The sequence below is a fragment of the Fringilla coelebs genome (genome assembly GCF_963513975.1).
Source record: "Fringilla coelebs genome assembly, chromosome: Z".
NCBI lineage: Eukaryota > Metazoa > Chordata > Aves > Passeriformes > Fringillidae > Fringilla > Fringilla coelebs.
Genome location: NC_140031.1, coordinates 27,905,183 through 27,922,843, shown reverse-complemented (window position 1 = coordinate 27,922,843; position 17,661 = coordinate 27,905,183). Strand labels below are relative to the sequence as shown.

General features: G+C 40.8%; 1 protein-coding gene across 1 annotated transcript in view; it reads right to left on the bottom strand.

Moving 5' to 3' along the window:
* The window catches only part of SLC1A1 (solute carrier family 1 member 1), a gene marked incomplete at both ends in the record, with an annotated part of 48,883 nt that extends 47,908 nt beyond the window's left edge, over positions 1–975 (bottom strand). Inside the window, one exon of the mRNA XM_084224808.1 lies at positions 885–975. Coding sequence (XP_084080934.1) covers positions 885–975 — 91 coding nt within the window. The remainder of the gene's footprint in view (positions 1–884) is intronic.
* Between the last annotated feature and the right edge of the window lie 16,686 nt (positions 976–17,661).

The following is a 17,661-nucleotide window of genomic DNA, read 5'->3' as shown; positions in this document are numbered from 1 at the left end:
ATGGAAAACCCTCTTCATCTAAGTAACATGATGCATTTTCTTTGCCCTCTTTGCCCACTTATCCTTAATAAGATGGCGTTCAACTCGTTTTTCCTTCAGAAACTTGGTAACGTAAAGGCAATAACTCCTGCTGTCTTTACAATGATGGCCCTGAAAACCTCTCAGAAAGCCGAATGGCATTGCCAGACACTTTACCCCCGAAAACCTCCCCAAAAGCTGGGCGGCATTGCCTAACTCTTCCAGACGCACCGCTCGCTTGGGCCACCAGAAGCTCCACAAAGCCACCTCCACCGCTCTCCGGCCCAACAGCCTCCCTCGGCGGGGCTACCACCTGCAGACCAGCACTAGGCAGGGGCCGCGTCCCCCCCAAGAGCTGCAGAGGCCACCCGGGGCACAGCCCGCCGTGGGGACCCGCAGCACGGAGGGCTCACAGCCCCCGGCGCCCGTGCGCTTCTCCACACGGCGGTCTCACCCCGCCGATCACCGACCTTTGCCACACGGGCCGGCGGGACGCGCGCAGGAGCCGGCCCGGCCAGGAGGGCCCCGGGCCCCCGCTGCCGACCCGGGGCTGAGAACGCCGCGTCCCCCCGCGGCCAGCCCCGCTCTCGCCCGACCGCCGCGGCACGTCGACACTGCGGGGATGTTCCCCACGGCCGCGGCGATGCCGGGGAAGAGCAGCCGGCCGCCCTCGCCTGCCTTTCGGGTGGGTCGTTAGCACGGCCCCGCGCCGCCCGGCCCTGCCCTGCCGTCGCGCAGCACCCCTCGCCCCGCCGCGGTCCCCGGTCGGGCGCCGCGCCACCCCTGCGCCCGGCAAGGCCGTACCGTGCCGGCAAGGCCGGGCGGGGGGCGGCGGCGCCCCGCTCCCTGCCTGCCCCCGCGCTCACCCGCCAGCACGGCGGCCACCGTGCTCAGCAGCAGCCAGTTCTTCCTCACGAAGGTCGGGCAGAAAAATCCCTTCTTGACAGCCTTCGCCATGGCGGAGGTCGGTGGAGCTGGTGCGGTGCGTGTTGCGCGGAGCCGAGCCGAGCCGAGCCGGGCCGGGCCGAGCCGAGCGGAGCCGAGCCGCCTGCGTGCGCTCCGCGGGGCTGCGCGCTTACCGCGGGGAGGCGGAGACGTTGCGCTTCACCTGGCAACCGGAGAGCCCGGCCCCCCGGCCGCCCCTCGCTCGGCCGGCCCACCTGCCGGCCAGCACACCCAGCTCCTGCTGAGAATACTGGGGACTGCGGGTACACAATTGTCTTGTCAGATTTCCCCCCCGGGATTTGACCCTGGTAGGCTTACATACCGAAATAGCCAAGAAGCGTTTATTGCTTGTACATCTCACTGGCGATGGTCTCGTCTCCCTCCCCACCATAAGGATGATTAAAGCATATATATTATTTGGACCCAGTTCCCTGTTGGTGTATGGTTTTCAATATGTCTATAAACGTGCTAATTTTGGTTGACAAACCTGTAGCTCAATGGCAAATGCAAAAAACAGCCAAGCCCCGCCAAAATCTGCCATTGTCTTGCTGAAGGACATGAAGGAGAGAGCAGAATGAAAGTTTATTTTATCTTATTTAATTGCACTTGATATCTTCCATTTCTAATCATACACTACTGAGGTTTACCTATTTCTATCTATAATAACTGTGTAACTAAGGCCTGAAGGAGATCAGCAAAAACTGCAATTGAAAGCTTGTCATGTCTGCTCCTCACATGAATCGCTCTGCTGTGTGACAGCCTGGAGAAGGAGACAAGTATGTACCTTAAATCAGGTAAGAGTACTGAAATCCACCTGGATGAGAAGCAAGAGCTGTCATCAATCTCAAGTATTAAAACCCGGACCTAGATGCAAAAATTCATATAGACATACCTAAAATTGTCCATATTTTTTAGATGTTAGAACAACTGCAGTAATTTGTTTGCAATCTGTCATCAGGAGAATTTAATTTAAAAAAATGAGAGGTAGCCCAGTGGTGGAAAGGAAACAGATGAATAAATATATTAGTTTAATTAAGTCATAAAAGTTGTCAGACCCCTTAAAAGGAAGGCTGGCACACTACTACATTACAAGCTACAATAAAGCAAAACAAAAATAATTAATGCAAAGAATGGTAAGAAACAAATGACTATGGTAAGAAACAAATGACTATGCCTAAACTTTGGTACGGAAATGTCACGAAGTATGAGTGGAATGAAAGAAGAAAAAGGCACACTGGGTTTCAGGATGGGCAAGATCAGGCATACCTTGTGCAGAAGAGCTCTGACTTTGGATCTCATTGCCACAGCGTATAATTTTTAAAAATTATTATTTCCTCTCATATATACTTGGAGGCTCAGATGTTGCTTTCAGTAAGTCAAATGTCTGATCTGCCTTAGCAGGTGGTGAATTGGTGCCTCTCTAGATAGTATGATAGTAGAACAAAATGATTTGCAAGACATCTTCAGAATTTGGGCCTTCCTTTAATTTTCTCTCTACTCACCTTCTCACATACCCCTTCTTACAACTTACTCTACTTCTCTTTTGAGCTGTTTTGGTGAGCAAGGGGAAATGATTCCAATTCAGTTCCTGAAGACCAGCTAAAATAAGGTTAGAATTTGCTTTTTTCTCTATTAAGGTTTTGTATTTCTCTTAATACTAAAACATTAAGTATCCTTTTTTCATTAATGATTTCATAGTACCTTCTTGGTAGACCTAGAACTACCCACAGCATTCTTAAATAAATAAATAAAAATGCCCTTCTACAGGTACAAAACAATGTGATTTTAGCTGATATATTTCTTCCTCAAGCTTGAAATACCTTAAAGGAGTTGCACAACCTTAGAAAAAGCATAATACAATTATGCTTTACAACTTGTGAAGGCTAGAGACAGATACTATTTTTGTGTTCTGCAACAGCAAGACAATATATATTGAATAATATTGAGGACCTCTGTATTCCTTTTGTTTCCTGTTACAGTACAATGTTCTATTATTTTCTGCTAGTGTTTTGTCCCTAAAAATATTTAAGGAAAAAAGCATGCCAAAATTCTAGGCTTTTTTTCTTAATAATTTTTTTTATTTTTTAAATTTCATTAAAAGTAATTCCACAGCCTTGACCTCAAAAAAACCCTCAAAAAACCAAAAACAAAAAAAACCCCACCCAAACCCGCAAAGTTGATAACACAACACCCACTGAAAATTAAAGAAGGGTGTTAAAAAAATTAAGCCTGTGAAATAGGGATGTTTTAAACATCCTGATGAGCAAGCTGTTCTAAATTTAATTTTCCTATTACAGAATGATGGACATTGGCTTTGATCCCGGATGTAGAGTCAAGCTGGCAGTTTCTGTAAATTAAAAAACCCAATGTCACAAAAAAAGTATCCTAATAAAATGGAAAAGAAATGTAGCCCAAGCCCATGGATCACCCTTGAAATGTTGAAATTATTCTAAAAATTAGTTAACGTATACGAAAAGACTAAAAGACATAACACTTTGCGAGACTGCCTGCTTATACACCTACTAAGTGCAATTACTGAGCAAACATTAATCTACATTCTATTTAAAACATTTTTTTCTTTTTGTCTGATTTTGAGACCTCGTGGAATCATTATGAAATGAATAGAATGCATTTGTGAAAAAAATGTCAATACACTCTGTCTGTAAAGATTATAAGAATATATTTTGGAGCTATATTGATCACTGTTACAAAGTTGTCAGAGTAGATCATGGTTAAGATTGTATGCATGAAAAAATGCTTTAATTTTTTGTGATTAGTTTTTTATAATGTTAATGAAACATACAGAGGGATCAGTCTTGAAAATGTGAACACTGTCCTGGGAAACAATGACATACATTGACCATGTTTGGTTTTTTTTTTCCCTGAAGGCTAAAATAATTCAGATTATTTTGTTGTAGAATTAGACACGTACATTAAGACATAAAATAACCATTCTATTGACAAATTATTACCACATGGTGATCTAATACTTACACAGCCATGTCTCAACAATAACTTCCAATCTGTTGAACTGTCTCAACTACATTTTAAGTGAATTCCTTAAGACCAGAGTAGGAATATTTTCAAGATTTTGAGGCATATAAGTGTTTCAGTGCTGGGAGATGCAGAGAAGTCCTACTAGAGCATGTACAGTTCAGTGCAGTGCAGAGCAGAGTGCAGCAAGTGGAAGCTCGCTCTTTCATACATCTTAAAAAAGTTCTTCAGTGATTCTTGTTGAGAAAGGAAAAAAAAAATCATTTCAGTTTTACTTATTTAGTTGTTCAACTTTTTCTGCATTGGTTAGCTTATTAATGATTTGTATAGGTTTTGGAGAGAGTTGATTTGTTCCATAGAAAACTAATGAAGTGCCTTTTTCTTGTAGTTTATGGTGAGCGTATAAAAGAGACTGCATCAAGAGGGAATTAAGGAAATTTTGAGTATTGTGTTTTTTAAAATGCTTTGATAAAACAACAGGATTAAAAAGATTTCAAAAAAAGTGTGTTAATAATCTACATAAAATATGGGTAGAGTACATGATGGTTTTAAATTTGCTTTTTTAATGTGAGGCCAGTCCACCAGATAGGAACTTTGCAATAGTTTTTTAATAACATAAAGCCACGAGTATATGCAAAATTTGAAAACACAAACTGATCAGTTCCTGTCTAATATCTCTTGTCTTAATGAGAAATAAATGCAATAAAAATTGTAGCATTTCTAAGTTCAGTGAAGTGCCAACTCATGTGGAACAAAATGCTCAAAGATCTTATGTGTCTTATCTCTGTAAATACTTTAGTGTTACCAAGCATCCAAAATCGCAGTTTTTTCCTTGTAGCCTGGAACATGTGCCTCCTGACATCTGACCTCAAAGTTTATACTATCACAAAATTTGAGGTCAGATGTCAGAAAGTTTCTTATCATATATGCTATATAATGTAGCATATGTGATAAGAAAAAATATATTATAGGAAAGAAATTCCTCCACTGAGCTTTACTTGACAGATGCACTGATCATCCTCAAGGGCAGAGCTCATGGGGTGCTGATTTTATATCTGGGGCCATGATACTGGTTTAATTGCAGCAATGTCTTTTCTTTCACAGTTGCTGTCTAATCCAGTGTAGTTTTAAACTATCAGTTTTAACCTTTATTGGTATATTTCATTAATCCAGCCCATTCTTGTAATTTTAAAGTCCTATGTATTTCTATTTCAGTAGCTGATTCTGAATGCACAGAGGGATCCACCTAACCACTTAGAACTTCCAGGATATTACCAGTAGGTGCTTTATCTTCTGTTTATGCCTGTTTTTCTACTCTTACCAAAGACACCTTAAACCTTATCAAATTAGTCATCCTTCATTCTTTCTTCAAGTTCTTAATGAGCTTTTTCAGAATTGTTGAATTATGTGTTAAAATACATTAACAGTAGATAAAAAGGTCTGGATTTGAGCTAAAATTAACAAAGAGACAACACTGGGAGGGGTTTTTGTTTGTTTGGGTTTTATTTTTCTTTGCTTGTTTTGGGACGGTGTTCGTGGGTGTCGGGGTTTTTTTGTTTTTTTTTTTTTTTTTCCCTTTATTAAATGAAATACTGTGCTAGATCAATGGGATTTTTATTGTTGGAGTCAGTGGGACCACAACTGGGAAGAAGACAAAAGCTGCAGAAGGGATTTTTGTTTGCTATTTTATAGCTCTCTAATACCTTTTTTTTGCTACCAAACCCCAGTTTTGGTAACTAAATGTTCTTTTATTAGCTATTTTTCACTGTTGGTAGCAAAATTCATGTGTGTCAAACTAACAGAAAAGAATAATGATGAAAAAGTATTAGAATTCCTTGATAATGGTTTACCTGTTAAGCTTTTAAAACCTTGGATGTGGAAGTCTATATTCTAGATCACTTCTGGGTTTTTTAGCAAATTCATTCCTTGCCTCAGTAAAAATACTGTGTATATTGTCACTTATTTTAATGAAATTTAGAAGATGTTGTGTCCATGTCTTTCTTGGAAGAATTTCTATCAGTGAGAAAGTGTGATTATTTTTTTCTTGTTTCAAGTAGTGTAAATATTTCATACTGTGCTTATACGTTCTCCTGGCTGCAGGCATTTTATGTTGTAAGAAAGTAGGCAAGCAGAGTGGGAAGGTGGCATCAAATGTGTTTCACAGATTGAGATTTAACTGGTAGTTATGTACTATTAACAGAAGGCTGAAGGAAAGCCAAGCTCTGAAAATCATTACAGGCAGACGCGTTTTACAAAGTCCCAACTTTCTTATTTGCCTAGAAAGAATGATGGCATATCTGTGAAGTGATCATGAACCAGCAGCTGTGTAAATCCAGGTGCATACTGTGGTAATGATTTTTAAAATGGTTCTTCATTTTCTTAAAGATTCAGCCACTTAAGAGTCCATGAAAAATGCTAGACCAATATGACTGCAAATAGTTTTCCTTCCTAATTAAATGAAATGGGTAAGTATAAACAAGGATAAGTATGAAGAACACATATTTCTCACAACACCCTTCTTTAGCCTCATGTACGAAGGAGTCCTGGTAGTAATAAAAAACTAATTAAATTTGCACAAAGAGTAAAAAAGTCTGAGTTTCTGCAAAGCATTTAAAAATGTCTGTCAGAGAATATCAGCATGGTAGGGATGAGGTATGTGTTGAAGGATGATGTCTTCATGGGCAAAATTATTTAGTAACCAACTTTTAAATCTTTGTAGAGAAGACAAATAGATCTACTATCTGGAGTGGAGGCTTACCTTTTCACTTCTGATTTCTGTAATACCTTTTCACCTGCTGACTCAGAAATGAACTCTCCTTAAGGCAAATGACTAAAAGGAATTTGAACTAGACCTGATATATATTTCCAAGATTTTTGAGCTGTGGACCAGGCATTATTGTTTTCAGGTGTGACTTGATATTGGGTGTTGCACAGGATATATTGTTCTTTGGCACACCAAGATGTACAAGGCAATTCCATCTCAGAAGAAGAGTTATCTCACAACAGCACCAGTATCTGACCTCTAGGCCCATGTGAAAAGGCTGGATCTTTACTGTAGTGGCAATCATCTTGAAAAATTAAGAGATCTTGAAAAATTCTTCATCTTGAAAAATTAAGAGATAAGACTATGTTGAACAAATACCACTTTATTGGCATAACAATAATTTGTTCCCAAAATGAAGATGATGATATTTTCTTGCCATATTGGAGTAACATCATTTAACCTCCATGCTACATAAAGTACGTATGTATTAATACAAGGTGATGGTGAACAAAGCAAAAATTATAATCTACTGCTGCTCCACCAACTCTGCAGGATGCCTCATTATGTGATATATGTTACAAGTAGCCACACTAATACATATGTAATTATAAAATTATTGATTCTAGCAGGCAGTTGCTTTTTACCAGTCTTCACAAATGACATAAATGAAATTGAAGGACACTGTTCACCCACACTGCATTTGGAGATTTATTTTAATGAAGATGTAATGAAGCAGAACGTTTTCTGGATAGAAGATAATGATAGCAAATGACAAAATTATTTTGGGACTCAAATCTCTTGGTAGCGCATTGAAATGGATGAGTGGGTGAACACTAATTTAGAAAATGTTCAGCAAGTTTGAGGTAATATGTTAACTTAGATAGCCAAAGATCTGAAGAGCAATGTTGAGAAAGGCATTCAGAATTATTTGCTATGCAACTCAAAAATGAATTATAGGCATACGATTTGACCTTCTGGGACATTTCAAGAGCTTGAAAATGCTCAGTGCCCTTGGCATCTTTTCTAGGCAGAACTAAACAATCATTGTATTCTCAATTTGTTCTGAGGTGTTTTATCACAAGATTTGGTGCTTCAGCATGGTCAGTGTCTAAGCCTCAGCTTTTTTAGTTGCCTGCGCACATTAGAATAAAAACATCTAATTGTGAACCAGGATTCTACTTCAAAAGAATGTGAAAAAAAAAAAAGGAAAAATACAATTGTAATGCACTGTAAATGGCTCAAGGAAAGAACTCATCTTTTAAAATATTTTAAAATCTCATTTTATCTGATACTTAGCCTTCTTTCCAGTACTTGAGGGGACCCTACAAGAAAGATGCAGACAGACATTTTACAAGAGCATGTAGTGGCAGGACAAGGCGAATGGCTTCAAACCTCAAGAGAGTAGGTTTATATTAGACATTAGGGTTCTTTACTGTGAGGGTGGGAAGACACTGGAACAGGTTGTCTAGAGAAACACTTGATGCACCATGCCTTGAGCTGTTCAGCTCCAGGCTGATGAAGTTCTGAATGACCCAGTCCACTGGAAGATTTTCCTGTCCATGACAGGGGAATTGGAATTCGATGATCTTTAAGCTTCCTGCCAAGCAAAACCCTTCTATGATTCTAAATCTAGTCTCTTCAACCATTTGCCCTTGTTCTTTCACCACATTCCCTTGTAAAAACTCCTTCTCTGGCTTTTTTGTAGATCCCTTGTAGATGCTGTTAGGCTGCTAGAAGGTTTTCCTTGAGCCTTTTCCAGGCTGGAAAATTCAAACTGTCTCAGCATGTCTCAGCATGTCTTCATAAAAGAGGTGCTCCAGTCCCCTCGTCACCATTGTGCCCACTCACTTCAACAGGTCCATGTCCTTATGTTGGGAACCCCAGAGCTGGATGCAGTACTATAGGCTGGGTCTCACAAGAGTGGAATAGAGGGGCAAGATTACCTGCCTTAACCTACTTGTCACACTTCTTGTGCTGCAGCCCAGGACATGCATGGTTAGCTTTCTGGGCTGCAAGCTCACTTTGCGAGGTCATGTCAAGCTTCTTATCAAACAACAGCCCTTGTCCTCAGGGCAGCTCTCCATCCATTCATTACTCAGCCTGTATCCATGTTTGGGATGACCCAGCACCAAGGCAGGCACTTGTATTTCACCTTGTTGAACTTCCAGAGTTTTGCACAGGCCCACCTCTCCAGCCTGTCCGGGTCCCTCTGGATAGCATCCCTACCCTCCAGCGCATTGGCCACCCACAGACTGGTGTCATCAGCAAACTTGCTGAGGGTGCTTCCACTGTCTGTGCCACTGCCATGGACACTATATAGCACTGGTACCCTGAGGAACACCACTCATCACGGTTTCCACTTGGACATCAAGCTGTTCCCACAACTCTCTGAGGGCTACTACCCAACCAATTCCTTATCCACATAGTGTTCCACCCACCAAATTTGTGTCTCTCCAGTTTAGAGACAAGGATGTCATGTGTGACCGTGTCAAATGTTTTGTAAAAGTCCAGGTAAATTATGTCAATTGTTCCTCCCTCATCCATCAATGCTATAATCCTTCATAGAAGACCTCCAAATTTGTTAGGCAAAATTTGTCCTTAGTGAAGCCATGCTGGCTGTCACCATGTGCACCTCCCTGTACCTCCATTCCAGAAGGATATGCTACATGACCTTGTCAGGCACTGAGATGAGATTGATAGGCTTATAGTTCCCTGGGTGTACCTTATTTCCCTTTTAAAAAATGGGGATTATATTTCTGCTTTACCAATCTGTGGATTGCCACAGCTTCTCAAATATGATACAGAGCTTAGCCACTTCCTCCATCAATTTCCTGAGGATCTGCAGCTGTATCTCATCAGGTTTATCTCAAAATCCACCTGACCCTTGGAGCTTTCATTCTGTGTATCCTTTCTGCATGCTTTTAAATTTCTTCTGAGGGGGAATTTCTGCAAGGGCTGGGGAATGAAAGTTGTCAAAGGGTATATTAACCCAGGAGGAATAGGGAAAACACCATGGTTACCATGTCTCCACAAACATAGATGAAGTGCTGGCTGATAAATTACAGCCCTTCCTGAACTGCAATGAAATGTATGCCAAAATTTTTAGCTGCAAGAAAAAAGCTGATGTTATAAAAATGCCCGTGATTTGGAGACAATCTTATTTTGCGACTTGAAGCTTAGCCTTTGAGCTTTAGTTCAAACTGCATGGGAAGTCATAGGCCAAATTTTCATGGTTGTAGGAAAGCCTTAGACAGCCAAGCATCTGTCTCAGTGCATTAACTGTAGAAAAAGCTTGCTGGGAACAAGGAGGGGAAATGAAAGCAGTGTAGTGCAGAGGAGCCAGGTGCATGCTCAGCCAGTGTGGTAAGTAAATCTCATAAACAGCTGTTAGTATACAAGAAACAATATTTTAGTGCAAATTATGCAAGCAGTTTAAACAGTAATATGGTCATTATTTCAATATATCATGTGAAGGATATTGCTGATAGTAGTTCATAGGAGACACAGCACTTACTGTCATTCTTAGTGTCATCTTTTCTAACTGTTGACTAATTTAGTCCTATTTATGCCTTTCAGTGCCTCAGTTTGTGCTGGTTTAAAACCCAGGTGAGAAGTTTTAAACCCATTGTAGCTGCCCCCTTTTCTCCCTGCCCCTTCTGATAATGGGGAGATTATAAACTGGAATCACAACTTACTGAAACAGTCACAATAATCACAAAAATATTACTAACAAAGAGCGTACAAAAGGGGGAGAGAGGAGTTTTACCCACAAAAGGGTATTCACTGAACATCTGCCTGGGCACCAATCAGCACAATCTCTAAACACAGGCAAAAGAGAGACCATCACCACCTGGCACCCAGCAAAACAGAGGCAGCATGCCAGGGAGGCTCCTGTGGCTCAACCTCCTTCTCCCCAGCCCAGAAACAATGGAAAACGGGGACAAAACAAAATCTGGAAAGCTACTTTTTCCAGATAAGGAGCTGTGGTGCAGAGACACTCGCCCTGGTGGTGGCAGCAGTAGGGGTGCAGGCTCTTTCTCTCTCTGTGCCACCCCAGCAGCAGCAGTGGTGCAGGTGCAGGCGCTCTCTCTCCACAACAGCGGTGGCAGCTGCAGAGTGGCAGCTAGCAGCTCCAGCATGCTGGCTCCCATGGCTACAACAGTTGTGATGCCAGCTCTATCCTGGTGCCGAGTGGCAGTGCAGTCCGAGCTCTGGTCTGGCACACACCCTTCCATGTGCCCTAGCTAAAGATGGTGCCACTTCTGTTTGTGTCCGTAGTGTTTTCCTGTCGAGGCCGCACCTCTCCAGCGGTGATGTGGGTGAAATGGAATACATAGCACTGAAAGCTCCATCCTCTTGTCCCTGTACCCATGACAGAGTTCTTAGGCCTTAGGATTCTTACTTATCACCAGGGGTGTGACTGTTACTGGTAAGGCAACAGTTAGAGGAGATAAGCACTTCTAGTTAATTAACTGCAGTAGCCAAAGGAGAAGACTTGAGGCTTTGCTTCAGTCTTCATGGTAATTAGTTTCTTAGAAATTGTTTAGCTGGAGATCAGTAAACTGCATGGTAGGAAATAGAATTAAAACCATGAGAAAGCGCCCTTTTTTAAACTTTATTTTTAAAATTTTTTTTCTTTTTTTTTTTTTTAGGTTTTAAAATGTATTTTTAGAAACTTGTGGTCACCAGCGGTAAGCAGAACTTCAACCTATGCTTCTAGCAAGTTTTATAATTAAGTTTCTGCAGGGCAGTTTAAGCATAATTTCACTGTTCTGATGGAAATGTCGGATAAGAACAAACAAATCTTTCTGAAAATTGCCTTTGGAGAGGCAAAATCTCCTGAGAAGTAGCTGTGGAAACTCTTTGTCATCCAAAAGGACATAAAGTCCCTCTATGCATCAGGACTTAACTGCAGTACAGCAGATTTGCATGGTAAGGTTTTTGACTGATGAAATATGAAAGTATTTTAACAAGTGGGCAGGTTACTTTGTGCTGTGCTAGCAAAAGGACTTCATGGAAATGACCCCACACTGCTGGTCAGTATCAGGAGCCTGCAGAAGCTTCTTGAATACTTTCTGCTATGGCAGCAGCAGAAAGTATTCAAGAAGCAATCTGGACATAAATTCAGATGGATGAGTGCCTGTGTATACTCATCCCCTTGCTTGTGTCCTCTTTTCACCTGCTAAGGAACAGAGAGGACCTGGGGTCAAATGTGTAGCAGAATATTGTATTTCAAGGTAGTAGATTCAGTTGTAGGTCCACTTTTGAATTTCCAGAGATGTCTCTAGCTCCCCAGGTTCTCTCTATCTGGAGACCATACAAAGAGATGAATATGGTTGTTCTCATGCAATCAACCAGTAGGAAGGAGTCAAACATGTTCTTTGTCAAAGCAGAAGTCACAACACAGAAATCATGTTGTATAATCTTCACAGTGTCAATTGACAGTGGGTTACTTCTTTTCATCTAATGTGTCTGTGGGGTATTCCATTTGTGTCATCTGTAGTCTAAAGAAATTCTGGTTATATTTAAATTCTGTTGCTTTCAAATTACGACCATATGCTTTCTTGAAAATGAAAGTACATTCTACATTGAAAACGAAAATATAATAGCAGAGATAGAGTCTGTTGTAGTGCTGATTTTCCTAGTCTCAAATTTTGTGAATGTAAAAGTCAGCAGTAGTTAACTTTAATGTGACACCATCCCAAGCCAATGACTAATGTAAGATTTTTTTTTATGTAGAGTCTGTGTGTTGAAAATAACCAACTAAAAATTTCTTCCTTTGAGGTGAAAGAGTATGTGGATAATTTGGGGCTGACAATCCTTTCTACCAGCTTGTTATGGTGCCTTTACAGGAAGGTAAGATGATACATACAGGGAGATATTTGCCCAGTAAAATTGTGTGTTTGTCACTCAGTTTTCAGCTCTAATAGCATGGCATGTCTTCATGAGTTGCAGGAAAAGCAAAGAATTCAACCTGGACAGATCAAGGCACAAAATCTCAGAACATGTGATTTCTGAGTGTATGTGCTGAGAAATACAGCATCACAGAATCAGCTAATTTGGCAAAAAATATTTGAGATCATCCAGTCCAGCCTATGGCTAAATACTACCTTGTCAACCAGACCATGTCACTGAGTGCCACATTTCTTTCCTTAACCATCCCCAGGGACAGTGAAACCTCCGTGTCCCTGGGTAGCCCATTCCAATGTCTATCACCCTTTATGTGAAGAAATGCCTCCTAATGTCCCTTTCAGAAGCTTAAGACTATGTCCTGTTCTAATATTCATATCTGCCTAGGAGAAAAGGCTGCCTTCCACCTGGCTACAACCTCCTTTCACGGAGTTGTAGAGAGTAATAAAGTCACCCCTGATACTCCTCCTCTCCAAGCTAAGTGATCTCAGCTCCCTCAGGCACTCCTTACAGAACAAGGATTTGAGACTCCTCACCAATTTCACTGCTCTTCTATGGACTTTTTTCACCATTCCAATGTCCTTCCCAAATTGAGGGGCCCAGAAGTGAACATAGGATTCAAGGTGTGGCTTCACCAGTGCCAAATACTGAGGAAAAATCCCTGCCCTGCTCCTGCTGGCCACACTGTTGCTGGTACAGACCAGGATGCCATTGCCCTTCTTGCCCACCTGGGCACTGCTGGCTCATGTTCAGCTGCTGTCACCAGCACCCCCAGCTCCTTTCCCTGTGGGCAGCTTTGCAGCCACTCTGCCCCAGCCTGTGGCACTGCCTGGGGTTGCTGTGACCCAAGGGCAGGACCTGGTACTGGGCTTTGCTGAACCTCACACCACTGGCCTTGGCCCATGATCCAGCCTGCCCAGATCCCTCCATGGAGCCTTCCTGCCCCCCAGCAGATCAGCACTCCCACCCAGCTTGGTACCATCCATGAATTTGCTAATGGTAGACTAGAGCCTCTCATCCAGATCACTGATAAAGTTAGTAAACAGGACCAGGCCCAACACTGTTTTCTAGGGAACACCACTAGTGATGAGATTGCATATGCTTAACTGAAGGGATCAGTTAAATTCTGAATATCTCTATAGTGAAATTACCCTAACTTTGCTGTTTGCAAGAACTTTTTCTAATGTAACATGTACTGAACAGAGTAAGCAGTCACACTTTTCTTCTTTGTTATTTTTCTTTTAGTTTCTTTTTCTTTTTTGCATTTTTTTTCTCAGTTTGAACAAAACCCCAAACAAACAACCAAGCCAACAAGTAAATTATCCTCTAGAAGCAATTTTTTGGTAATGTGGTTTACAATTCATAGTTTGAAGAGTTTTTCCAATGACCACTGTATGTCACTTTAGCTGTGACTTGATGCTGAAAGTCTGTTGTTTGAAGTTTTCCTGAATCCTACAGAATAGACTAGACTAGACTAGACTAGACTAGACTAGACTAGACTAGAATAGAATAGAATAGAATAATGTATGTGTACATTAGGCCTTTTTTTTTTTTGTTCAAATTTAAGTCTGGACAAAAAATCACTATAACAACAGCAAAAATAGTCCTTAAATAGTTAGGTTTTGATACATTAATTTATTTCTTGCTATCTCCCTAAAATCACTTCGCTTATATAATCTATTTTGCTGAATAAAAATAATCCAATAGTTAGTAAAATAATTTCAATGCTTTTGTGCAAGCATGAGATTTGTATCATCCTTTTTTAGGAGCTGTCATGTTAAAATAAGGTGACTTCTGATTGCTTACTCCATATCATTTAACAGACACCTTATTGCTGAATGGGACTCTAATAATTCAGTTTCTTGGAATTGTAAGTAGTTGGAAAATAGGCACCCAACTGGAAATAGTTCAAAATTCCTTCAGTTTTGTGCTCTCAGCAGTAAGTAGATTGATTTGGTTTTTGTCAAGCTATGTTTGCCTTTGACTTCCTTATCTTCAGCACTTTGAAAACTCAGCTTAAGTATCAGATGGATGCTCCACATCAAACTTTGGAAATGTTAGCCTGATTATGATGTCTTGATCCATTTCTGAAAGCAGTGAGGATCATCTTTAATGCTGTATTTTTCTCATTTCATCCACCCATGCCTATCAATTGTGCTTTTATTTGTTGTTTTTATTTGCATGTGGGGTAGTTTTCCAGCATGCTTTACTTTTTGCACTTGGATCTGCAGGCTAAGCATGATGTATTTGTCTGTCATACTCTCTCTTTGTGCCCAGTGGAAGTGTCCTTTTATCATCAAGCACTCGCTTCACCTCGCTGCATTGCAACAGAGCTTACACAAGCAGTTGTAATACTAATGCTGTTCTAAGAATTAATTGCTGAAGCATTCACCTTTAAAAGGAGATATTTTCATCCAAATGTTTTAGAGACAAGGTAGCCCTACTCTTAATTATGTCAAGGACCTTTGAAGTCTCTGACTTCAGCAAGTTGGATTATGCTGTACTATTACTGTTGTTCTGCTCTCCTTTTGTGCCTGAGTGAGACACTTTCCAAAGGTCTAGAAAGCTTCAATAACACAGTGCAAAATTCTTTATTCAGGGAGACACAGGAGAGATCTTGAACATTCATCTATATTATAAGCTATGTCTAAATTTATTTAAGGTGATATTGGATATCTTGCATTTGGCAAGGCAGGAACATTACAGACAAACATTACAAATTGAGTTACGGAGGAGTTTATTTTCACAAAATGGTGCTTTCTTGCCCCTTCTAATTCATTTTTGATCCACATTGTTTTGGAAAGAGAGATAATCTGACCATGAATTATCTGTGGTTTAATTTACAAGTACTTGAAAATGGCATCTGATTTTGCTCCAGACTTGGAAAAGGTGGACAAGTGAGAGGAAATTATGTTGTGACTAATGAGTCAGTCATCTTACTCTTATCAGATATATGAACTGTCAACCTTCTTACAAGACTTGGCAATCAGGCTGACATTAACTGTGAAGTCATTACTGTGTCTATAATCTGTAGATATTTCAAATGAACTCATTACACAATCTATATACCATTAGTAAGAAACATTCTTCCATATTTTCCATGTATAGGAATGTTCCCAGATTTCAGAAATAGATCTCTTTGTAGAAATATACAGTGCACACCTAAAAGAAAAAAACCCTTCTGACTCATTCAGATTTTCCTTCCCACATTCCTCCACACAGTGAGTAAACATCAGGTTCAGTCTAAACTGGCTATTTTTCAGGTAAGTGCAAGTTATCGTATACTGCCCTGAATTTTTGCTTGAAATTCTGTTAGGGAAGGGTGGTACTGAAGATGTGCCCAGAGGCCATGATCAATATGCACAGGGTAAGGTGTACATTATGAGCAGGTGGGAAGCTATTGTGCTTCAAACTTCCATGGATTCTAGATGATGTTCCTAAAAAAAGGGCAAATTTTATGTGCTTGCAATCAGCATGAGTAAGCACAACCTTAGAAAAGCAGTGAAAAGGACTTTGTTGTTTTTTTCCAGCTTACTCACCAATTCCCTCTCATGGTTTATTCAAAAGACTATAACAACTATAAAGACTGGATGTGGCACTCAGTGCTATGGTTTAGTTGATGAGGAGGTGTTATGTTACAGGTAGGACTTGATTATCTCAAAATGAACCTAGTTCATTGTGTGGTTCTGTAATTCTGTGAAAAGACTCCACATCTACGTTTTTATATTACTGTGTCTCTTTTTTGTCAGTAGATAAGAAGAAAAGGTATCATGAGCTCCTGAGTACACTTCTACTGAACAGTTTTATTTGTTTGAAAAAAAATCAAAGACTTGCTATTCATTACTTAGAGAAGTCAACAACACTCCAAACAAGGGTGAAAGAGGTGTAATGATTACCATAGTAGGTTATGATTACCAGAGCTGTCTTTAATCAAAGTGTATTATGTTTTCTCTTGGACATAGAATACAGAATAACACCGAGAGATTTTATAGAAAGTGGACAGCATTATTTGGTGGAGATGTTGGGAAAAGAAAGGGAAAGGAGCAATCACGAAAGAAGATTTTGAGAGTTTTCCTCATGCATCCTCTTAATATAAATGAACTGTAATATGCGCCATTTTCTGATTATATCAAATGCTTGCTGTGGAGAAAGGGAACTTTTTATTGAAAAGGAAGATTGCCATTGGCCCTCTTGGCCACCTGGGCACTGCTGGCTCATGTTCAGCTGCTGTCACCAGCACCCCCAGCTCCTTTCCCTGTGGGCAGCTTTGCAGCCACTCTGCCCCAGCCTGTGGCACTGCCTGGGGTTGCTGTGACCCAAGGGCAGGACCTGGTACTGGGCTTTGCTGAACCTCACACCACTGGCCTTGGCCCATGATCCAGCCTGCCCAGATCCCTCCATGGAGCCTTCCTGCCCCCCAGCAGACCAGGACTCCCACCCAGCTTGGTGTCATCTGCAAACTGACTGAGGGTGCACTCAATCCTTCATCTATGAAGAGCATAAAACAGAACTGGCCCCAGTACTGAGCCCTGGAGAATCCTACTGGACATCAAGAGAACTTAACTTCATTTACCACCACTCTCTGGGCATCCAGATGGCTTTTTACTCAGTGAAGAGTGACAGTAAAAGCATAACTGCATGAAGCAAAAGCATGAGGTATTTTAAAAGAAAGATAATGGAAGGAAACAATAAATACATTTCTGGTCACATGCTACTGAAGGAACCAAAATATTTAAACTCTCAATTAACTATGAGAAAATTACAATTAACCTCTTTTTTTTTTTTTTTTTTTGAATGCTGCGATCTAGTGAGGAATTCTTGTGCTATGGAAGAAATGTACTTATAAGCAGTGTTTAACAAGTAACTAGGATGCAGACAGAAATCCATTAATCCAAATCCTCTCATAGGACACCATTAAACAGCTGGTATCATGGATTGGATACCTTACAAACAAGATAAAATGCAGCAAGCTTATCCAGGGACGAATTCAGGCTCTGAGCATATAAGGCAAAGGAATGACAATTGAAACA